Source organism: Ammospiza nelsoni, chromosome 6 (assembly GCF_027579445.1).
Source record: "Ammospiza nelsoni isolate bAmmNel1 chromosome 6, bAmmNel1.pri, whole genome shotgun sequence".
Taxonomy (NCBI): Eukaryota; Metazoa; Chordata; class Aves; order Passeriformes; family Passerellidae; genus Ammospiza; species Ammospiza nelsoni.
The window spans coordinates 41,069,590-41,094,631 of NC_080638.1; the positions used below are offsets into that span (position 1 = coordinate 41,069,590).

Consider the following 25,042-nt stretch of genomic DNA (forward strand, 5'->3'; position numbering starts at 1 on the left):
AATTACTGGTAAAGTTAAGCTTAATGAATTGTAAATGGTATACTTAGCTTAAATCAATCATTGTCTAGCCTCAAAATATTTAGTACTAAGGCAGTAAGTGCTCTTATCAGTGACTATTCCAAATCTTTTTATCTGTTGCCTCAACAAAATATCTGCTTTTAACTTTGCAAAACTGTTTCAGTCAAAGTCCTTTGAGGGGCTCTGTCAGGCAAACATCAAACCCATAGTCTTAAGATAACACCATCTAAGAAAGTAGGCTAGACATGAAAGCAGCCTGACAGAAGCTTGAAATAGTAAACCAGATCATTTCTGTCTGAAGAAATAAAGACCATTTTTCTTAACTTTTGTAATTTTGGTCACATCAGACCAAAACTGCATTTCTTTTTCAGTTTCAAAAACTTCACATTATTACTGATATGTACCCTATGTGCCACTTCACTTCCCTTCTGAAATAAGGGGAAAAAAATCATGTATATAAGCTTTGTCAGCAGATTCATACTCACCTGTCCCCACGCATACATGTTGTTATGAGTCTGAGAGGGATTTACTTTTGAAAGCAGGAATCGAGCCTTTAAAAAATAAAGACAAGAAATTGATCTTCTCAAACAGAATTTTCCTGCACTCAGAAAAAAACTGCATATGTATGAAATATGTCATTTCTACTATCCAGAGATACAGACACTGCAAACAGCACCTCTGCAAATAAAGCCACTCACTGATTCCACAGCTCTAATGAAGAACTGCTAAAAACTTTCTGATGCAGCCGAAAGTAAGCTTTTGTGTTTTTCGAGCACTAGCAAAGCATATGTGAATATCAACAAGACATTAATTAATAAATTTTTTTACAAAGACACAAATAGTAATTCTGGTATTGGTTCAGAGACGCAGACTGTCTTTTCTGCCCTACACAGTTTACAAAAGAATCTGAGACCAAGTCAGTATGATTAAAACAATAATACATAGTAGGATTCACAAATTAGGGAGAAAGCTACTCCTAAATATCTTGTTCTGTAAAAGCTTTAAGAGTCAGAACATTGATTTGCAATTATGTATATTTTAGCAGAGAAATTGATGTTTACTACCAAAGATATCTCACAAAATTACTAACATATCATTTCCAAGATTATATAACATACACTTCACCATACCTGGCTTCCTCCATGCTCTGTATCAATGTATCTGGGCATTGGAAATCTGGAATGGAGAATTTCTTGGGCATCGTCTACTGGAGCTTGTAGCAAGTGGTGGAAATTTTCATATTCTGGCATATCTTGATACCCCGACTTACGCCACTGTGCTATGGTCTGGGGACAGGGAAACAAAGAAGTTTAGAACTGATTCACCAAACTTTCTTAGAGTATACACAGGTCTTTTCAGAGGAGAATGTGCCATTGCTGGCCTCTTTTCTATCATTCATCCCTTTCTGTCCTATAGTACGGAAATTAATTTTTAAAAGCCAAGATGTGCAGGTAACATGCTACTAAGATTTTTTTTTTCAAACTCTTAACAATTTGTGGTCCATCTGTACTTCCTCTTTTTTGGTCATCTTTTACAAGTCAAGTATTTTGTTTGGAGGAGGTCAAAGATATTATTTACACTTCTCTAATATGCATGTCTATGACACATAAGAAATAAGTATTTATACTGATACCTTTCAGAGTCTGTAGCACAACCTCCCCACCCTAGGAGAGAGGCTGGCTGCTCCAGGTCAGCTCACTGACACAGGCAGCTGCTAGGAAAGCCCTGCTAGGGGCTGCTGGGAAAGCCCTGGAGGGACCCCCAGAAGGGGCTCCTCCCTCCTCTGCTTGGCAGCTCTTTTAAACTGAGGGTCTCATTCCTGGCTCCTGCCTGAGCTACAGGCCTGGACCAGGCCATGCACCTACTGATCCGGACCCCCACTCAGGGACTGGACTTCATGGCCAGAACTTGGAGCTGCCTCATCCCCATCAACTTGTCTGGTGATCTGGACTGAAGGCTGAGTCTGGCTACAGCCCACGGCTGCTTTGCTTGCCTTGCTCAGGTACACTGGGGACAGGTCCTCAGTGACAAGACCCTGCCTGCCTTGCAGAGATGCTCAGCCCCTGTTCCCCTTCCCTCAGGGAGCAGCCCACCACTGCTGCTTGCTGACAGCACCTTACAACGATAAGATAATATTCTGCTACTTAAGAAGTGTTGAAGTTTAGTAAATATTTTTATCAGTGTAGCTACAAGGACACGATCCAGAATAGTATTTTTCAAATTCTCAGCTATGAACCATTTACATTTGCAAAGAAGTAAAAAGCAGCAGCTCAGTTCTTCCAGGGAGGCAGAGCAGTAACAATTCACAAGCACTTTATTACTAAGAAATGTCTACCTACCAAACTGCCAGGAGCAGTTCCATTCATCCAGGACAGTACAGACAAAGGGTAACTATAAACTTGCTGTTCTGACTACCCATCCCTGAAGAACCAATTTAAAGGTCTAAAATAAATGAGTGAAAAGCAGGGAGGAGGGGGAGGAAGAGTATAACACTCTCTAAAGTAGGAAAAATATTGATCTAAAAAAATACTCTGCATATTGAAGCTCATTCATCTCAAACTCTTCATAAGAAACAGGACCAAGATGTCAAGTCATGTCAGGTATGTGCATATAGACACGTTAAACTACCAAACCAAAAACACAAACTAGGATTCTGCTGTCAGCCATGCAAATAAGAGAGTCAAGCACTGGAGGTGCTTGAGCATGGAGCCTGACTTCCAGTGATTTCCATAATATATCACTCCTACAGAAAAAAAGTATTTATGTAAGAAATTACAATCTTACCTCTCCATGATAAATAAGGATTTGGAAAAAGGTGTCCATAAGGAGAATGCGATCTGGTAAAATGCTGCTGCTATCCAGAAGAACAGGCTAAGATTTAAAAATAAATTTAAGAATTATCAACTGAGGCAGAATTGACCAATCAAATGGCATTGCCAGATTTTTTAATCAGTAACTTAGGAACTTTTTCAGTCACTTACTAAAGCTCCATATTTGCTCCTTTTCATGTTATACATCTGCAACCCACACAATTTCATTCTGAAGTTATCCTGCCTGATTCTATGCCTGATACTTCAGGAAAGTAATAAAAAATGTATTCAAGAGCTGAAACCCCTTTCATTATTATGCACTTTACTGGTCTTTCATGTACCTCTGTATTTACCCACACATTGCCATTAATTTGAATTGTATTTCAATGCATAAAGATTCAGCAGTTCAAGTGTAAGGTTTTGTTTGGGGTTTTTTTACATCTTGTGTTCACAGCATATTAGTACTATGCATATATATCCCCCATACTGTATATAGTAAATACTCGTGGTTAATGAAATCTAATATTTAAGGTTTTCAGTCTCCTTTTTAAGGGTAGTGACACTGTTATCAGTGCTATATGATTTAACTGAATCAAAATTACTAGAGATAAGAAAAATGTTAACTATTCCAAGAATCAAGAAAAAAATGTTATTCATTCTACGCTGAGACATTAGCTCCTGTTTAATCATATTTATCCTTCAATCACCAATGGAACTATTTGTTTTTCATACATGGGAGACTTGCAAGCTGCTCTTCACAAACCACCTTATTATTTTTATTTGAGCTCCACTTCTGAAAGTCTTTTTTTTGTATCCTCATGAATAATCTAAAAGAAAAAAGTCCTAAAAAAAGTTAGAAATACAATCTGCCAAGATCCTCAACTACTATGTTTGTTTTCACTGCCTCGCTCTCTTTTATGTAACAGACTATTTTGTTATCTGCTGACACAAACAAGTGCCTGACACTTTTTTCAGAAGCTTCTTGGAATACTAGCTTTTTATTTTAGGTTTATACAGAACGTGCCATGACAAGGTCAGCGGGAAGGTTCTGTACTAAATCTACACATAATGGGAACCATGTTAACATTAGAAGCTTTGGATTAAGGCACTAAAATTGAGGAAATTTTTTTACATTTAAAAAAACCTCAACTTTTCTTTCAGGTAACAGTGAAAGTACATTTTTAAATAAAATTATTTTTGTTTATATTTACATTCTGGCTCCACAAAGCCAAACAAAGCTCTCAAAAACTAACAAAAAAGTACCATCCTTAAGTTTAAAAAATAATCTCTTTACAAAGTGACTTTTATTCTCAAGACTGCTACATCAAAATTCTGAGATATGCCTTGTTCATAGCTGCTTTAAATCAAATGAATGTTATTTCTCATACAATAAATTTTAAACCAATACATTTTATAAAATGTAACAGTGAAGACAGCAATCAGCTCTTTCTCAACAAAGCACCTTTTAACCCACAATGGAGTTATTTTACTGATACCTCTGGAGGTCCATTGAAAGAGTAGGCATAAAGAATTGGCTGAACCATGATAAGCGACTGGGTTAGATCTTGACGCATAAAGTGATGACGATAGTAGGAGCTCTCGTCCGGACTGTTGTTAAAAACTTGCAAGAAAGGAGATCTCCTCAAGTGAAACATGAACTGCAAAACAAGAACGACTGTTTTGAACTCTGACAGATCAAAAGTAGAGTTGAACAAGGAGAGAAATATTTTCCACAAACTGCATGAGACCAATGCCAGAACAAAACTGAATCCCAGCTCCTTTAACATTTTGAATCTCTACAGGCACCTTTGCTAGTTTTTACACACTCCCATGACAGTAAGAGAGGTATCAGAATGGGTAAACCTACAAAGCAGCTTTGAAATGCTCCCTTCACTATAAGTTCCACCATTCCTATGAGGGAGGTTGCTGTTCTACACCTAAGTAAGTTACAGCACATAAACAGAAAAAGGAACATTAACCACAGCAAAGTCAAACTTTGCTAGTAAAAGCATATGCTTTCATTGCTGAAACAAATTCTCCACCTGCTGATTCAATCTCTACACAACACTTAACACCTACAGACAGATTAGTGCATAACTGAAACAGAAATATCATGGCAGTGCGTGAAGTGTCCAAAAGTGAAGTATCTGGAGCTATCAGAAGGGAGAAATTTATCAGAACAGATTATTCACAAAGAAACTGTTTGAAGTTCAATACAGTCAAGGTCAAGTTCACTTCACAGAGAAGTGTCTGTTTTCTGGTCAGTATCATAAATCATATGGGAGAGAAACAATAAAGCAAATCCATTTATCCTCCTCATGTTTTCTGAATTTCTTCATTAGAGCAGCCCTTTTAGGAGTGTCATTATATGAATTACAAATTCAGGTGAGATAAGGATTTCACTGTAGGAGAAACAAAAAATATACATAGTTAGACATTTAACTGTAAGGGCAGAGGACAAAAAGGACACAGGAGCACAGACAACAGAAATTATTTTCTTAATGCCACATGCCAGACAGTAGTAAGGGGCAAGGAGTCTGTTCATCCTGTTATGCCTTATTGTACTCAGTGCTACAAGGACTCTTTCTTCACTGAGCATTCTCTTCCATCTCTATAGACAAACCTTCCTACAGACAAACTCACCTGTGGATAAAGTGAAAATGTTTCTGAAAATCTGAAAGAGCTTGGATCATCCTTGTGATATTCTCCAAATTTCTGACACTGGAGTAAACAAGAAAGAAAATCTGTATTAAGAAATATACTTGCATGGTCATGCCATTACTGTAAGTTTGGTTTTAACAGGCACATGACTTGAGGTGTTTGCAACTTTGTAAACAAACAGAAACCTAGCAGAAACACTGACACAAGATCTCTTTTTAACAAGCAGTGATTGGCTTATCTAAGAGGCTTTAAGAACTTTGTGTGTTGGTTGTTTTTCCCTCTAAAATCACTAAGCAGACCTGGACAATTAAACCAACCAGAAGAAAATTAATTACTTAAAAATCAAAATTAAAATACATTTTTAAAAACAAACAGAAAATGGAACTTTAAAAAAATCCATATAGTTTTCTAGATACTTTGCCTTTTTTTTGCTAAAAATATTTACTCTGCAATATCATGACAGACAACAGAAAGCAGAGAAAACTTTAATTTCTGCTAATCATATGCCAAAATTTTTCTTAATTCTTGGCAATTATAATATGTTGACAAAACATAAATAAATGAAAATACATGAAAAATAAACTGAAAATACACCTGCTCTTTTTTACATTTTAAATAGAAAATCTTAGTTAATTCTGTATAACCTCATGTGGAAATTAAGCATTCAGTTCATTTTTTACTTTTATTTTCAAGTAAACTATCACTGAACAGTATGTGTCTGCAAGAAACCCATCTGAGTCATTCAGTACAGCTCGTTTTACCAGTCGTATAAGCTGTCTGTCCAGCCACCTCAGCACGTCAGGGCCCTCCTCTGTCTCTGCCCTGTACACTGCCAATCTGGCCATGAGAATTGCAGCAGCTTCCTGGTCAAAAGATGCAGCAATGTTTTGAATCTGGGTCTGTGCATCTGCCCAGCTGGAAAACAAAAATACAAGGATTTACATCACAGTGAAAGGAAAAAGCCAACCCCAAAACATCCCTTCAAAATTAAGGCAAAGAAACCTTAGCAGTTAGCAGTTCAACAAACTCATGCTGAAGCTTCAAAAAATCTACCAGGCAGATAGAATGAGCAGCCTCCCAGTTAACATTCTTTAATTAGAAATGTTCCTTATTTGCACAGATACCATGCAACCAGTGAAATAAAATATAATGTCACTAATAGAATAGGTACCATATTTTTTTAAAAATTAATGATGAAAGATTGTTACAGAAAACACCATGGACTAATCTAATCACACACTCCCACATAAGCAATTTTCTTGTGCATTTTGCCAGTTCTTTTTAATTTACAGAGTAAACTACTAATTAGACCTTTCATCAGCCACCAGAATTCTACAAATACAACTAATTAAGTTAACAACATAGTCTTTTCAACAATTAGGGCAATGCTTTTTTCAATAAGCTGAATTTTCCATCGAATTAACCAAGTAATAATCTCCTTCAGCTTAGAGTAAATAAATGTCACTGGACACTGAAAAATGTATTCAAAATACTAAACATCATTTCCTAAAATTGTGAAGTATATTGATTCAAGGAAACTGTAGGTAAAGGTTATACATGGAATACCAGGTATTTACAGCCCTCTGAACTGCAGTTAGCATTCTCCAGTTAAGTTATGAAGTGATTTTTGCCATTCTCTAACCCCAAACATATCCTCAGTTTAGGCCACAGAATTTCATTCACATCTTCCCCTTTGTCTAAAATCACTTGGCTTTCCTCAGAGCACTCCTACAATAACACTATACAGCCACTGTAACCTCTCAGAGAAAAAACAGTCCACAGGACAAGAGAGGAAACTGTCTCCAACAAGAGACTGCTGAAAAAATCTACAAAGTAAAAGGCATATATACACCCTGACTTTTCAAAAATTATTCACCACAAGTAAAACATACTTTCTGGCAACTGTGGTCACTCTGATACGTCTCTGTCCGCTGGAATGCTGGTACTGAGTCACAAACTGGATTGCACCACGTCCTCCTTGAGGAATGGGAGCATTGTGCTAAGTACAAAAGGAAAAGAAAATAAAAGAGAATCTCAAGATTTTACAGTATGATTTGAAAATGTATAACTAATTACTAGAAATTCTTTCCAATAGACAGCCCAAGTTATATTAATGCATCATCTGGTGCTTTTGTTACATTGAGTGCCTTTACTACATACAGATAATCAACTTGGAGATTGTTTAGGGATGTTAGAAGCAGTTGCTGGCTTCACCAGATATCCTTAAAGCAACCAATGCTCTCTCCTTACACATGCCCTTACAGAGATAATGTTTTCCAAGGGGCCTTACAATTCCTGGTTTCACCACATTCTATTTGAACACCGTATGACTCACTGGAATTACAGGATAGAAAACTGATACTAATCTAAAATGTTGATCAGTGGATCTCCAACAGTACTGTCAAAACAAAGATTGGAATCCAGGTGTAGACTGAAATTTCAAAACTCTGCTCAGTGAAAATACAGGCTAACATGCTATATAAACAATTCAAAAGAGAAGGAGAGTTGAAATCAACTACTACACTAAATAATAGGCCGGTTTTAGAGCTACCAATAAAATGAGCCCAACAAAAACATACAAGAAGTAAAATCAAAACCTGGCTAATATAAGTTCAAGTTCTCAAACCTTCGCAAAAATAACAAACTATGAAATACAGCACACTAAATATATAAAAACTACAGTCGGCTCAGTTCCTAAGCTGCTTCTTGGAATAAGAAATGGTGTGAGAATGAGTACCACACTTGCTCCTCATATTTTCATCCTCTTTTTTCCTCAGGGAAACAGGAAATCAGACTATTTGTCCTTCATGCATTTCAATGAAACCAATCTTTGCTTGCAAATACTGAGCAGTAAATTAAAATGTAACAGGATGTAGTAATTACCTTGTAACTAAAACATCAGAGAAATACTGAAAAGCACTTTTAAATACACAGATTACAGCATTTCTACATAAGGCAATTAAAATACATTCAATAAGTAAAACACTGAAAGAAAAAATTGAGTTAGATTATGAATTCTAATCAAAATTTGTAGAGTTCTTTAGTGCTCATTATCACAAACACAAAGATTAGCTCGTCATTAGGCAATTATTGTCCACCTCTAAACTTCAACAACACAAAATGGCAACATCATTTTTATCCCTGCTACTGTGCTTGGGGGAATCACATAAAAATACTTTATATGTCTGTCAAATCTTGTAAGATTACTGTGTTTGGTAGACAAGTAGACAAATATTTATTACCTGGTTTACCACCTCAAAGTACAGTGCAAGTGTTGTAGTAGGATTAAGACCACAAATCTTCCATTGACAAGTGCCTCCTGTTCCAATCTCCTGCAGAAAGATTTTGTAATACTTTTATAAACCAGAAGTATTTCCTGGTTTGTGAAATACAGCATCTAGCCATTACAGGGAACTGTTTGCAACTACTCTCACAAGCTTTCTCCCTGCTCACTCTGTCACCCTCTCAAACAAACACTCCTGCAAAGCAACTGCAGTGCTGGATATAATTAAATTGGAATAATTTTAGAAAAAAGAGATTGTAGATATTTTTTTTGTAAGTAATTAATACATTAGAAAGATCAGAAGCTGGCATTAGAAAAAGACTGAAAAAGCAAGTTAGAAACAGGAAAATACCAGATTTTGCTTAAGCAGAGGTAAAAAGCACATGCAAGTGGAATCATTATTATAAGGCACAGTAGTAAAACTTTAAGTAATAGCTTACACACTGTATTTTACTTAGTTACACAGTCTCCAGTAACTAACAACGTAGTTCAACTGACAATTGAAAGCAACATATTTCAACTGACCACTCCTTTTTGGCATCAAAGCAACATAAATATCCAGCAAAACCAATTAAAGCAATCCATCATCCATAATGGACACAGGGAAACCAAATAAAACTTCTAAGGAAAGCTATGCTGGCAATATTGTCACTGTGCCTGTACTCACTTGAAAGCATTTTGGCTAGAGGACTTGTCCAGTAACCACTGAAATGAGCTGCAGGCACTCTCATTTTTTTCATATTCAAATTTGAATTCAGATAATTTCAACAAAATGGGGTTTGGAATAAAAATTAATCATGATATAACTGCAAAGCCAACAGACAATCTCACAAGTGAATCTCTACTACCTCCTATGAAACAGATATGTAACTTAAATAAGGATATGTACCTTCAATTTATTTTTGAGTTTTTTTCATTTTATTGCAATATATTCAATGAAATGAAAAAAATCTGTACCAGATCACCAAGAAAAAAACTGTTGGTTATATTGAATTTTTTACATTCACAAAGATGCGGTTATAAATACAAGGAAAATTTAAGGAATAAAAGTGCTTGATTAAAGGCCATTTGTGAGCATTTTCATACTGGGAAGTGCTCTACTATGCAGATTCTTAGGAACAAAAGTGAAACTTCTCAAATATAAGACATTTTGGTCACTTGCAGAAATTGGTTTTTTATCGGTAATCAAAAGTTAGTAATATTAAATTATAAGAAAACACATTAACATTTAAGTCTAATATAATTTAGAAGTATTACTTCAGGAACCTGCAATAACTGGATCTTTCAATCAATTAATTAAATGTGCATTTGGTGAAACAGCTACAGAAATGGGAAGAGAGAGTTCAGATAAAAGGGGTATTTCCAGTCTTATGTCCTCCTGTTCTGTCAATTCCTTCTAAAAATGTATTTTTATGGTTCACTATGGATAAAAGCACACAGCTCTGATTTTAACAATAAAGCATGCTAACTCATTTTCTACTTGGTTTCTGCTACATCATCATATAACTTTTGTAAAATAATTTTAAAGCAACTAAATCTAAACAATCTAAACAAGTGGACAAATCTAAACAAGTAACAAGGGATCTGCAAGGTCTAGTACAATTGAATCTGACCTACTAATGAATGTAAGCTTGCATGTATTTAATTTAAAATTGGTCAAAAGTGACTATTTTGTTCCATTTATGGAAGTTTCAGCCTCTCTTCAAATCCAGAAATCTTAAATCCTGTTTTTCCATAGAAGGACATTACCTTTATTTTCAGCAAAGTTTACTTACATTTTCTGAGACACAAGGTCCTTTAGAGTTGAGAGAGACACAGGGTCCAATCGCTCCAGAAATCTTTACTTCTCTTGAAGTCTTCATATTTCAAATAAAAATATACATTAACATGCCATGTTAAAGAATTCAGTCTCATTTTATTGTCAGATAATTAAAACCTCAAGGCATACTGCATTACTGATACCTTTGGGAAAGGTTATAATAATGCTTGATACATCTGGAGACACTTTTCACGTCCTCAGTTTCTACACTTAATTATGTTTATTTGCTATACTAATTAGTATATCTTAACAGCATGAACATAAATTAAAACATGGAGGAAAGCTGCTTGATTTATAAACATAGAAGCCTAGAAAGTATACAGGGTAATGCTTCCTTCCTAATGAAAGGATTAAAATATTCAAAGGTAAGATTAAAACTGAATACTTTGTACTGTAAGATAAGCCTACACACACCTGTTAAAGAATTTCTACTCTATGTCCTAAACATATTTAGCTAAATTAGTTATTTATGTTCTTCCAATGTCACTTTCCTCATTGAAGTGATCTGTATATCCCTCTAGAACTGGGGCTCCCTTTTTACATTCTCTGGGATCTTTCAACAGAATTCACATCAATATGTATACAAAAAAAAAGAGGGTTCAAGTATTTGTCCTATTACTAAAAATTTAAACAGAATTTTACCAAAAATTAAAATAGTCTCATATTCTACAATATGAGATTGGAACATTTTTCAAGAAACATCAAGGAAGGCAGTGCTTGAACCTACAGGATATTCAGCTCTAAGCTTATTACAATGGTGGAGGCAAAAAATGTTGTTAAAATGCAGAATGGATTCTGGTAAGGATGGAAAGTGAAAGAAAATTTGTCCTGGAGTACACAGAGAAACTGACTTATCTAAAACCAAGAAACCACTGATATCAAAATCTATACATTCACATTGAATGCAAGGTGAGAAGAACTACCATTATACCTAACTCACATTTACAGAATCCCAGAACTACAAAAATATAGCTAGGACTATGTACAGCTATGTACAGCCCACACTTAATAGATCTGTTTAGCATGCTTCTAAAAATTCCTTTAAAAGCCAGATTCCAGTTTGTTGCCATCCTATTGCATTTTTTCACTAACAGACTGCATTTTTGGTATGCTTACCTTTATTTCTAATGTGCCACCAAATCCCATCTTAAATTGTCCTTGCATGTCTTTAGTGAATACTCTCTGAAAAGTTTGTTTGAATAATGATGTATTGAAAGAGTCTCCCATTACCATGTAGCCTCTAGACAACAAAAACAAACAAACAAAACCCATGAGTTAAATTAGATTATTTACATAGTTCATTTCTATTAAAGAAACTAAAGACAATTCACTGTGAGACATATTTTTACCTTCTTAAAATAGGCTAATGTTAAATTAGTATTTTGCTACAATGTTAAAGATGAAAGTTTGAAGTGAGCTCCTTGTCCTATGCATCTTAAAGTCATTATATTATGTAACAAAATCTTTCACTGGAAAAACACTGTGGTGGACTTTCAAAACTAAGGATGCCTCAAGATCCTGACATACAAAGTCTTTACTTCTGATAGTTATTATTCCATACTATAGCATTTTGTGTAGTTCATTCATTACTTCAGGGTTAAAACTATGCTCAAGAAGCATGATTTATTTTTATGTTTAGCCACATTCTGTGGATGTAACTGCAACAGTTACCACTTGTCATGAAATATACCCTGCCACTAGAAAATATTAATGAGAGATATTTTTAGTCATCAAAAACTGTTAATTAAAACATTTTAGTAAAATATGTCAATAGGTCAAATATTACACTGAAAAGAAGTTTCCAGGTGGATACTAAAAAATAGAGGAAAACAGACATACATAGAATCAGAAATTCCTCCCTGTATGTGGGATGTTGCCAAAACCAAAATAGAAGAGTTGTAGGAGAAATAAACAAACTATACATTAAGGCTACAGAAATAGGGTGAGTCAGAAGAGCAGACAGAAAGAGCAAAACAGTATAAACAAAAACACAACTCCAGTTTGTTTGATGCAGAAAAGGAACAGGAGTCAAATATGCAGATAAAATCAAATTTAAACATAAATATCCTGAACAGTGAAAGCTCCCAAGCTAAGGCTATACACACAGCTCCAAAGAGAAGGAGTGATTAGCATGGCCAAGCTGGCCTGAAACTCAGGAGCTGTACCTGACAGCCATCTAAACCACTAGCTGAACCTATATATACAATACATATATAGATTATATATATAAAATATATAAAAGAATGGCATAAGTAAGACAGAAAGAATAATAGAAGGTTTTATACCACCCCGAAGAATAGGAAAAATAAGGACATGTCCTTATCTTTACTGGAACCTTCCACTTACACAGATACACACAGAAAAACAGAAACACAGATATGTTTTAAACACGTGTATCTGATAAAATGTTTGTTTAAAAGATATCCATATTATTCAAGCCTCAAAAATATCACATTAAAAGAAAACAGCAAACCTGCTTCTGATTAAACCAAAAATTGTGGCGAAAAATCTGCCAGAGGCCAAGATATTCTAAAATTCCAGTACAAATGTAGCCAACAGAGTTTGTCTGTTTACACTTTTTTAAATAGCAGAATTGTTTGCAAGCGCTTCCTGTTCAACAATTTTAAACTGCATCTTTATATCCTACCAAAAAAAACAAACAGACACATACCCAGTGTAGTTGGGACAACACTTCATCTCCAGCAGACCAGTCTGATCCAATGCACATGCATAGATGTCAATAACATGACCATTTGTTGCAGCTCGATTAGCCAGGGCTTCAAAATGCTAAATACAAGATGAAAATGCAGTTCATAGCAATTTACAATGTGAACTCTCCTCATCTTCACATTAAATCCTAAAGTCCCAAAATTTTTCTAAAACATTATCAGATTCTATTCACATAAAAGCATATCTTGCCTAAAGTTAATAAGACTGGAATTTTCAACACTTGGGGTTTTTTTCCTGATCAGCTGAGAGCTTGACTACCACTAAAGAGAACAATGGTTGCTATTTAAACTAGAAAATTTGATCATCTTCCTTTAAACATTGTGTTTAGTGCTAGATCCAGCACAGAACTGAATTTACTATTCTAATCTCAAGTGTCTACAATGAGAGATGCCTGCAACTGAGCTAATTGTTTAAGCTCCCATTATAATCAGTCAAGATGACTTCAAGTTTTGGATGCAGTTCACCAACCCAAATGTACATTTTAAATTAACTTAGATATGACTAAACTCTACAGCCTAATCTTTCCCCAACTCTTATAGGTAACCAAGAGACAGTTTTGAGCACCTGTCTTAGAAGCACCAGCCTTACAACACTAAATACACCATTTGGTCACATAAATTTCTGAATTAAACCAGAGAAACACTCCAAAGAACTTTAATGTGAGCTAAACAAGTCCTAACTCAATATCCTGACATTTCTGAAGAAATTCTTGAGACATACCACTATTCAGAGCCCGGTGAACAAAACCACACAATTCCCACCTCTTTACACATTTGCTATTACTAATAGCATTTTGCAGTGCCCACCAATTTAAATCACACAGAATCACAGAAGTTCAAGACTGCAAGAGACCTATAAGATCATCAAGTCCAGCCGATGTTCTAACTGTTCACTAGATCATGGCAGCAAGTGCCACATCCAGTCTTTTTTTGAATTCTTCAAGGGATGATGACTCCACCACCTCACTGGGTAAATGATTCCAGTATCTGACCACTCTTACTGTGAAATATTTGCTTCTTAATTCTAACTTACATCTCGCTTGACGCAACTTGAGACTGTGTCCTCTTGTTCTATCTGTTATCGCCCGGAGAAAGAGACCGACCCCCAGCTCACCACAGCCACCCTTCAGGAAGTTGTAGAGAGCAATGAGGTCGCCCCTGAGTCTCCTTTTCTCCAGGCTGAACAACCCCAGCTCCCTCAGTCGCTCTTCGTATGGCTTGTGTTCCAAGCCCCTTATTAGTCTCGTTGCTCTCCTCTGGACACGCTCAAGTAACTCGATGTCCCTCCTAAAGTGAGGGGCCCAGAACTGGATACAATACTCCAAGTGAGGCCTCACCAGTGCCGAGTACAGGGGAAGAATGACCCCTCTGCTCCTGCTGGCCACTCCATTTCTGATACTGGCCAGGATGGCATTGGCCGTCTTGGCTACCTGGGCACACTGCTGGCTCATATTCAATCGACTGTCAACCAGCACTCCCAGGTCCCTTTCCACCTGGGCACTATCCAGCCATTCCTTCCCCAGCTTATATCGGTACAGGGGGTTATTGTGGCCGAAGTGCAGGACTCGGCACTTGGACTTATTGAAGTTCATCCCGTTTGATTCTGCCCATGCATCCAACCATTCCAAATCTCTCTGGAGAGCCCTACACCCCTCTAGCAGATCTACACTCTTTCCCAATTTAGTGTCATCAACGAATTTACTAATAAAAGACTCTAAGCCCTCATCCATAACGTCAATAAAAATATTGAACAAAACTGGCCCCAACACAGACCCCTGAGGGACACCACTGGTGACTGGTCGCCAGCTGGATGTGACACCATTCACCACCACTCTCTGGGCCCGGCCATCCAGCCAGTTCTGAACCCAGCAAAGGGTATTCCTATCCAGACCATGGCCAGCGAGTTTGTCTAGGAGTATGCTATGGGAAACAGTGTCGAAGGCCTTGCTGAAATCCAGAAAAACAACATCTACAGCCTTCCCTGCATCCAATAGCCGGGTTACCTGATCATAAAAGGTGATCAGGTTAGTCAAACATGACCTACCCCTCCTAAATCCGTGCTGGCTGGGTCTGATACCCTGGCCGTCCTGCAAATTTTGCATGATGGCACGTAATATAAACTGTTCCATTATTTTGCCAGGTATAGAGGTCAGGCTGACTGGTCTATAATTGCCAGGATCTTCCTTTGCACCCTTTTTGTGAATGGGTATCACATTGGCCAGCTTCCAGTCATCCGGAACCTCACCAGTGATCCATGACTGTTGGTAAATGATAGAGAGTGGCTTTGCAATCTCATTTGCCAGCTCTCTCATTACCCTAGGGTGGATCCCGTCTGGTCCCATAGATTTATGAATATCCAAGGATTTCAATAGTTCTATTACAGCCTCCTCTTGGATAATGTGGGGGCCATTCTGTTCCCTAAAACCAACCACCAGCCTAGACGGACGGGAGTCTTGAGGGCAAGTCATCTTCCCATTAAAAACCGAGGCAAAATAGGCATTGAACACTTCTGCCTTCTCCTCGTCTGCAAATACTAACTTCCCACCTTTGTCCAGTAAGGAACAAAGGCTGGTCCTACCTTTCTTCCTACTATTAATATATTTATAAAAACATTTTTTATTATCCTTAACAACAGTCGCTATCCTGAGTTCAAACTGAGCTTTGGCCTCCCTAATTTTTTTCCTGCATACTCTAGCAGCCCTCTTGAATACTTCCTTGGAGACCTGACCCTTTTTCCAACTCTGATATGTCCTCTTTTTATTCCTAAGCTCCTCCAAGATCTCCTTTCCCAGCCAGGCTGGACGTTTGCCCCGTTGACTGATCTTTCGGGATACAGGAATGGTTTGTTCCTGCGCCCTCAAGATCCCTGCCTTGAAGTAAGCCCACCCTTCCTGAACTCCTTTATTTTTAAGGGCAGCTTCCCAAGGGACGCTCTGAATTAATCTCTTAATCTCTTAAATGTTTACTTTATAGGAGTAGGTATGAGATCCCATGACCATCTCTTACCTTAGTACCCTTTTTAACATATTTTGCATTGTCTTTCTCGATGTCATGCCATGATCTTATAGGTAACTTCAATTCATCCCCTACAACCATGCCAGGTCCCTGCGTCGCTGGTCCTCCAATGAACATCATTATGCGTGCACCAGTATTAGGGAAAGTGCACTGCAGGAAATAAAAGACAAAGAAAACCTTTGGGTTTTGCTACAAACTGAACAAAAGAATTAGATATGTGGATATTTATCACACTGATAGGATTGTAACAATAACAGCATTTTTTCACTCCCAGAAGTTTAATCTGCCAGTAATTCAAAGTCTCATTTTTGCCCTATTAAAAATATATAAATGTCTATGAAATTATAAGCATGCAAAGGATGAGATTCACCAGAATCATCCTACAAAACTCATACACATCAATTAGAAATGCTTTTACATATTGATTGTGGAAGCTTTTCTGCAAGAAAATTATCTAGCTGTAATTTAGCCTAGCTGCAGCTAAAGCTTTTACCTCCAGGAGCCCAACAGCTATAGACAGGGCCACTCCAGAGGAACGCAGGGGCCGCTTTCCTTGTGGAACAGGCCAAGGATCCCGCTGCAGCTCACCCAAAAGATCAGTAAGATTCATGTCAATCTTCTGCACTGGTTGCAAAAATCTGGAAACAAATACATGGAAGTAGTTTAGATTTAAGTTTATTTAATAAAAATTTTATCAATTGCTCACTAGCAATATATTAGACATATATTTGTGATGTCTAATTCTAGATTCTGGTCTGAATTCAGACCAGTGTCTCTGCTTCATCAAAATAAAGTAGTTTGGAATTACTACATACACACTCAGTTTAAGAAGCTGAGCAAAGAGCTTGCAAAACTGAAACTTGCAGACTTACAGATACCACCATTATCCAGAAGAACCTTAACTAGTCAAAAGAACAGAACAGATGATGACCAATGAATTCCAAAAAGAAACATGTTTCCCCTGCTTCAGCAACAATCAAAGATCAGGAGAAAAATTAACACAGTAAGATCTCTTTCATGCTGCTGCAAGCAGTTTACATACGCAGCTAATTTTTAGAGGGCAGAGACAGCAAAACTGTCTTTCAATAATTTCATAAAGTTCTTCTGCCACAGTGAAATACACAGGAAAATCAAACACCAGCCAGCAATTTCCAAATGAGAGACCAAATGGGAGGGAAGAAGAATAGAAGAGGGAGAAAAAAGGAAGGCACAACTGGCTATCTGCATAAGGGGCACTAAAGCATCTATTAACACTTGCCAGCACACCAGTCAACAGAAGAATCATTATTATTATTTATGTATCTATAACGTGCCTCTCAGAGCACTTCCAAAAATCACCCAGATAATATTACTATTACCCATTGAGTCAATACTTCCCAGTACAAACTGTAGGAAAGAACAGTCTACTAGTAAATTTGTGCCTGACCAAGAAGTTTGGCTGTCAGTTTATTGTTTTATTGATCGTAAAACCTACGTTTTCCAGTACGTTAGTGGGGTCAAGGTATGTGTTTTAAGATGTTTAAAGTAGATTACCTGTTAGAAGGTGGTGGCTGCTGCACCTGAGGACCCCGACCGACTTGTGCAACAGCTACTTTTGTAAGCCCCAGCATTTCCTGTCACCAAATAAATAAGATTTTATTACAAAATTTGTTTGTGGACTATTTCACCATTAGCACGTTAATGATTTCTTTTTGCTTGCTTCTGTTCATTACCTGAAGCTGTTTTGCAGAGAGGTCCTTTGTTCCTCTGAAGACATAACTTTTGGAAATTCCTTCACAGCCAAGCTCATGAACTTGCACCATTCGGCCAAAGGTAATGAGACCTACTAATGCTGTTGGTGGCAGGAGACTCAGGGACATTTGCATGGATTCCTTCAGAGCTTGCAAGTCTTCATCTTCCATGCACGTATCCACAACGTAAAGAAATATCAATGGCATCTGAGGACCACGCTTTGAGAAACAAAATTAGAACCATATGAAAAACAAGTCTTGCAATATTTAAAGGATCAAAAATTAACAAGTAAGGCAAATCTTACAAATGTTGTAATTTTAGTCATACTAGTAATGTCAATGTTTCATCTAACTTAACTCTCAATTGGTAATCAGGATCCAGAACAAAACCCCCACGAAAGTGAATTCTGTACAAAAAGGAAATGCTTACAACAGAAGAAAAGAAAAAATCATTTCAGGATATCAAGTAATTTTGAAGCATGAGCCAATTGTATACATCTTTTAAAATACAATGACCTTTTACTGCTCCAAGTAAACATAACAGTCATAAAACTATTCACAACTATAAAAGATTCTAGCCTGATGACAGTCCGTGGCATTTCACCACCTGATTTTACTCTAGAGATCATCAGTACTTTTTATTCTATCTAAAATAATTTTGCTGTAGTATGAGCAAACATTCAATTTACTTTGCATTACAGTAGTCAGCAAAAACTACAGATTCTGTTCAGTATTCACCCTTCCTTTCATTAAAATTTGTCACACTTCAGTGAGGATTCAGATTATGATTTGCCTCACTGAGGTCTTACAAATTTTAATCCTCAAAAATTAATTTAGAGTTGAAAATTTGAAATCACAAATGTTTGCAATTTAGAGGTTTAGGCCCATTTTTTATTTCTATTCAAGTAACCTCTATCCTGAAAAAGGATGAATATTAAAATTCAAACACCTGAATTGAGTATGTATTAGCTGTTGTCTCTAAACCAGACAGCACTAGAATTAACTACTCATCATTCAAATACAAACTTAAATTCAAATGGTTAATGAGGTAATGAACAGTAAAATCTGAATTGAAATTACTTCAGCAAGCAACAGAGGTAAGCAGCCTCCTGACACAAATTAAATTCATTGTAAAGAAACAGACCTAATAGAAGTATCAACTTTAGAGAAGAACTCTCTTTTTCTTTTGAAACCAATCTTATAAGCCATCCTAGTGCTCTTATAAAGTATTTTCCAACTGATGGCATCAGTGTTCAATAAGCACATAAATACTCACAGTCACTAAAATAGAGTGAAGAAGCAAAATGGAAATTTATTCTTTTTGTATATTGCAAGGTGCTGGATGTTCAGTATTCTATTTAATGGTTTTACCTGTACTACATATTCAATGCTGGAGAATTGAGGCAAAAGTTCAGCTGGCTGATTCATTTCAGATATGCCAGCGTAAGTAGGAGGAAACTGCAAATAAAAACACAGAAATTAAATGTAAATAAAAGGTTGTAATTTCTACAAAGGAAAAAAAAAACAAACATTTTTCAACAGATATTCACTATTGCTATTATGGAAAAAATCTCAATGCAATGTCTGAAGATAAAATTGCACACTCCTGCTCTTGCTGTCAATTTCAGTTTGCAACTGTAATTTGAAAAATCCAAGTTTTCATTTCACCTCATAAAAAAATTTTCTATATATTGCATTTTTTATTTTTCTTACCTGGTTTCTCTGGTAACAAAAGTTGCAAGCCCAGAGTTTCGCTCGATAATCCACTTGGCTATAAAAATACAACAGGGAAAGTTTATATAGCATGAACAACTCATTTTCCTCCACTGTCCCTAGAATACATGTCTTTAAAACTTGAAAAACACATTGACGTCTAAAAGGTTCTTTCAAATATACTTTCTCCTAAATACCCACATTACAAACAGAAAGTTAAGTGGAGCCTTACACAGATGTATCAGGCAAAGTATTGTGTTTAGGGAGAAAGAATGGTCTTCAGGAAAAAATGCAAATAAGAAATTTAAAAATACAGACTCAGCACCTATATTAGAGCCTTTGTCCATGGTTTTCACACATCTTTTAAACTCTCCCGACCTTTGAATTTTTCATCTTTTTCTGCCTCTATCTAATAGCTGTCAGAGTGTGGGACTAGCCTGAATATACATTATGCCCTAAAAAAAGCAGGTTCCAACATGACAGCTATCTCTGAAACAAAAACAACGTTGCTTTCAAATGATGAGTCTACTTCTTTTGTCTACATTTTTATTAGTATTCAGAAAGATAAAAAAAATGCAAATTCTATCTTCACACCACAGATAGATGTTTTAAAGTCCTAATCACATCTTAAGGGAAAATCACCTTAGTAGTTCTCAATGTACACTTTTTGCTATTACATCTTCTCCTGCCTACAAGAGCAAAAACATTTTTAAAATATCATTGAATCTTCAGGTAAGTCCCAGCATGCTCTACACAAAACACAGATCTATTGCTATCTAATTGTCTTTATAGAGGCTGCAAATTACCTAGCCCAAAGTGCCACACAGGCTTCTAAAGTCTCCTGACACTGAGCCTCTAACCACCCTTTCAGGGGAAAAGAAATCCAGTCATTACTAGCACATACAACACAGGAAAAATGTACACAATTCACTGTAATATTGGCATCTGACTCTATAACTTTGTCTTTTCATTGTTTTTCTTCCAGCCCTCAATAAAAGATAATGCTTCTGAAAAGTTAACTTCAACTAAGTCTGACTCCCAGCATAACCAGCCACTGAGGCCATTTAATATTGAATCACAATTTTACATCTGCTTTGAAGCTGTCTTTTCTCCCAAGCAGGGACAAGTCATTCATAACATTAAATTTATTCTACAGGTTCTCTGACATCATGTCTAACCTCTATCAATCAGGGCCCTTGCCTATCAAACTCCAACCTAGAAATCATTCTGCTTCTTTTCCATACTTCTATGACAGGAATGACATATGAAACACCTCCTCTGCTTGCAACCCAACCTTACCCATGACTGGTCCACAATCATTTGAGCTCATGCCAATATCACCCTGCAGCTTAAACAGCTTTCTCCCCTTTTTCATGCCTACTTCTGACGTTAACTAAAACGGATAACCTGCTTTGGTCCACAGATGAACTAATGTCAGTAATAAACATAGTTTATTTCACTTGGAAATTAAACTATACCAGGATCCAACAGTTCAAAAGATACAGTATTGTAACATTTTACCCAAGTCATTTTCCAGAGGCAAGATGCAAAAGTATACTAAATCCCAAGATGTATAGTTGCAGAAAAATAACATACCTAATCAATACTAAGTACATTGAAATGACTCATTAAATGAAAGCTATGCTTTCAGTAAATATGTTACATATGCAAATCTATATGCAGAAAGTCTGCACTGTACAATGATGTGAGGAGTACTTGAACTTCCATGCACCAGATCTTGCACACAGTTCAGCTAGCACTGTTCCCAAGATTCTAAAGCAAAGAACTGGAACAACAATATGCTTTAAGTTTACCATAAGGGATTGAGAACAGCTCGGCACGTGGTCCTGCTGCACAGCACCGGCTCATACTGAATGGGAGGCAAGTCTGGCCGCTCCTTCAGGGGCGTGAAGAGGGCAGCCACAGGGACCACCATCCTTGTAGCTTCCAGACGGCTTGAAGGCCAAACATTCCAGCTGAATCTAACTCCATCTCTGTCCTCATTCTGCTGGATAAATTCCAGGAAGGTTGTCATGGTCAACTTCTCTCTAACACGAAAAGAAAAACATAACTGTCAACAGAATGTTGAGATGCAAAGACTTTTAACTACTAAATGCTGAATGCAGGTAGTAACAATCACACATTCAAATACTGTAACTGAGTTACAGTCAATAAAACAAAGTAGAGCTTCCTAAATCCTAAAAGCAACATGCAGAATTCTAAGGGGAAAGAAAATACTGCTGTATAAAACTTTTTAAGAGTTTCTAACCATATTTTTGGTATCTCATGATGCAGCCTACATGCAAACATAAAGGGATAACAACATGACATTCCACAAGAGTACATTCCTATAGCAATGCCAGGAAGTAACTTTGTAAGAAATACAAGTGCCATATTCCAATATATTATGTACCAAGAAGCACTTTTCAACAAGTCTTTGAATTCAAATTTACCGTTTTGGCCATTGACTTAAGGCTTTCAAAATGTTCTGCTCTGATTACTCAGAAGCTGGAGAACTGGGGAGCACAGACACATCTGGAAAGCTCAACAGGTACCTCTGAACATCTGGTAAAGTCAGCAAGGATCACTCCCTGCCTCCCTCCCTCCAATCCCAAACTCCTCAGCTATACACACACTGTTCCAGAATATCTGCTGCATGCTACACAGTACCTTTATAAAACATATAGCACAGGCTTTCCCAGGAACTAGGATATCTAAACTCACACTCCTTAATAATTAAGGATTTACAGTAAAAGCTTACATGAACCACCTAAAAGGAAATAGAAATACTCCTAAGTCTCAATTTATACTGTAACAAGTTAATGAAGAGCTATTATAAATGCTGAAACCCTCCTGAATTAGAATTTAAATCAGGAATTCTCCCAAGCACACTGGCATTCTTATTCTGACCTTACATACATAAAGGAGACTCACAGAAACTCTCAATTTATCAAAACCTATTTCTATCTATCAAAATTATAATAGCATTGCACCTTTAGCTTCTATAACAGCTAAAATCTTTTCAAGTTATTTTAAATAATAGTCTAAATTTACACTTTTATTCTAATTGTAACTTTTAAGAAAACAGAATTACAAAATACATAAAGCAAAGGGAAGTGCTGCATTTCACAGTTAATATCCTTAAGAAATAATCAACTGCCAATATTTTAATGGACACATCTTGATCTTAGGAGCAAATCTGCTCCTAATGGCAATTACAACACAGGAAGCATGAGGGACTTTGTGCATAAAAGCATTTCCCCCATTGCTTTTATTCAAATTTCTGCAAAGCAGGGGGACAAAAGTGAGCAAAAGAGAGAATATCTGGAAGTTGTAATTACTACAGAAAAATCAGACAGAAATTAACTCAGCTAAGAGAGGAAAGAACAGCCTGGCATTTGAAGAGGATATAGATTTTAAGAAATGTCTCTCCTAATAAATCAAAATCCATCCATGTTTGTAAAAAAAGTTGAAAAATTGGATATTAATGCAAGAATCTGCACAACACAACTATCTCCACTCTAACCACAAATAACCTCTCAATTTAAAAATTATTTCCTGAGAAGACAGAGAAAATTGCAACTTAAGGCTATTTCAGCCATTCACTGGCAGCAACTATAGACTCACAAAATCCAGCTCCAAGCACTGCAACATGTCACACTTTCTCTCCTGGACTTCAAAGCATTTCTCCACATTTTGCTCTAGCTCTGTTTGAAATGGCTGTACATGGATATTACTTTTACCACCCAGTTATTGCTCCTTAAAGGGCAATGTACAAACACCACCGTGCAATGACTAATCACATGCACATAGATATATAAACGACTTGTTGGATTTAGTGTTAAATACTATCATTTTCTATTAAGTATGGATTTCCTATTCAGAAGGCAAAAGTGGCTAATAATCAAGTTCTCCTCCACCTTTTCTTCTATCCTTTTCTTCCTTTTCAAGAGCCAATAATGCTTACCTATTTCATCATTCATCAAATATGGAACTCTTGGTCTGACAAGTTACATTCAGTACCATTGCTACAGCTATGCAGACACATTTTCTGAGATAGGTGTGGAGATGTATTGCATTATACAAGAACAAGAAACTCTCCTGGCCTACAGGCTACACACCAAATTTTGGATACCTAAATGCCACAAAATACACACTGCTCACCTCAGAGAAGGGACTTTCAGAGCAGCTGAACAGCAACAGTTCCCACTTTGGGATGTCACTGCTTTACCTTTGCTGCAGATTAGGATATCCAGAAAAAAAAAGAAGCCCTTTCTGGTTTGTTTCCTTCCTCCCACTGCTAGGGCTGAATGTACCTCACAACCCTACACCATGAGAATCTCAACTGTGTGTCGCAAAAGAAGCCACACTTGAATTGCATTGAGAGTCACTGGTTGAATATCAGCATCTTTAAATGTTTACATAGCAAAGATAAATATGTCCCGATACAGAATAACCCCAAAATAATAACCCCTAATCCCTGCATACATATACAAAATCAAAACATTTTTCTTTACAGCGCTGTAAGAGGTCCAGCATAGATAGAAATACATAAAGCAAAGGGAAGTGCTGCATAGATAGACAGAAATCCGTCACAGTACCATGTATTTAACGACCACTAAGTGAGTACAGCTCCTGCACATTTGTCTTACAACAGACCTATTCTCTCAGTTTATTAGGCACTAACAACCTGGTAAAAGAGATTAATAATAAACCCTTAATTAATTTTTTATGCCCAAATTACATACCAAATACAAATCTATTTCAGTTCCAAGAAGGAACTTAAATACACGAGCAAAATGGTTTAAATAGCTGTCTAAAGCAAATTGCTGACATTTTCACCACTCAAACACAGTCATCCTCCAAATCTGCTCTCACAGACCTCTCACTGAAAACTCTTCTTTTTACACAACCACGGTATGTGATAACCCACCTAAATTGAAAAACCAACACATAATCAAACGCAGCAGGGCCTGTATTTCTTTTAGTTTTACCTACACTGGAAGGCATCCCCGTCAGCGGCACAGCGGCGTTTGTACAGCGGAGCTCCGGGACAGGGGCACCGCAGGCGCTGCCGGAGTGCCGCCCTTTACCCCCGGCCGTGGAGAGGCCGTGCCCCGCCGGCCCACCGAGCGCCGGCACCCCGGCCGAGCTGGGCGCTGCTGGCGGCCGCTCGCCCAGCCCCGGCCCGGCAGGCGCTCCCCGCCGCACCGGAGGCCGCGGGCAGGGTTGAGCAGAGGCCGGCGGTAGCCCCGGACCCTCCG

General features: G+C 37.1%; 1 protein-coding gene across 1 annotated transcript in view; it reads right to left on the reverse strand.

Annotated features, from left to right (window-relative positions):
* Positions 1-25,042, reverse strand: part of SEC23A (SEC23 homolog A, COPII coat complex component) — a 30,661-nt gene that overhangs the window by 5,169 nt on the left and 450 nt on the right. Inside the window, exons 2-19 of the mRNA XM_059474276.1 lie at positions 21,593-21,826; positions 19,779-19,836; positions 19,437-19,523; positions 18,048-18,284; positions 17,869-17,948; positions 16,829-16,973; positions 16,327-16,485; positions 13,263-13,378; positions 11,708-11,831; positions 10,548-10,628; positions 8,732-8,821; positions 7,382-7,488; positions 6,251-6,404; positions 5,472-5,549; positions 4,325-4,486; positions 2,803-2,889; positions 1,149-1,304; positions 504-569 (exon numbers count right to left, since the gene is read on the reverse strand). Of these exons, the coding sequence (XP_059330259.1) occupies positions 504-569; positions 1,149-1,304; positions 2,803-2,889; positions 4,325-4,486; positions 5,472-5,549; positions 6,251-6,404; positions 7,382-7,488; positions 8,732-8,821; positions 10,548-10,628; positions 11,708-11,831; positions 13,263-13,378; positions 16,327-16,485; positions 16,829-16,973; positions 17,869-17,948; positions 18,048-18,284; positions 19,437-19,523; positions 19,779-19,836; positions 21,593-21,813 (2,208 nt within the window). The 5' untranslated portion in view covers positions 21,814-21,826. The remainder of the gene's footprint in view (positions 1-503; positions 570-1,148; positions 1,305-2,802; positions 2,890-4,324; positions 4,487-5,471; positions 5,550-6,250; positions 6,405-7,381; positions 7,489-8,731; positions 8,822-10,547; positions 10,629-11,707; positions 11,832-13,262; positions 13,379-16,326; positions 16,486-16,828; positions 16,974-17,868; positions 17,949-18,047; positions 18,285-19,436; positions 19,524-19,778; positions 19,837-21,592; positions 21,827-25,042) is intronic.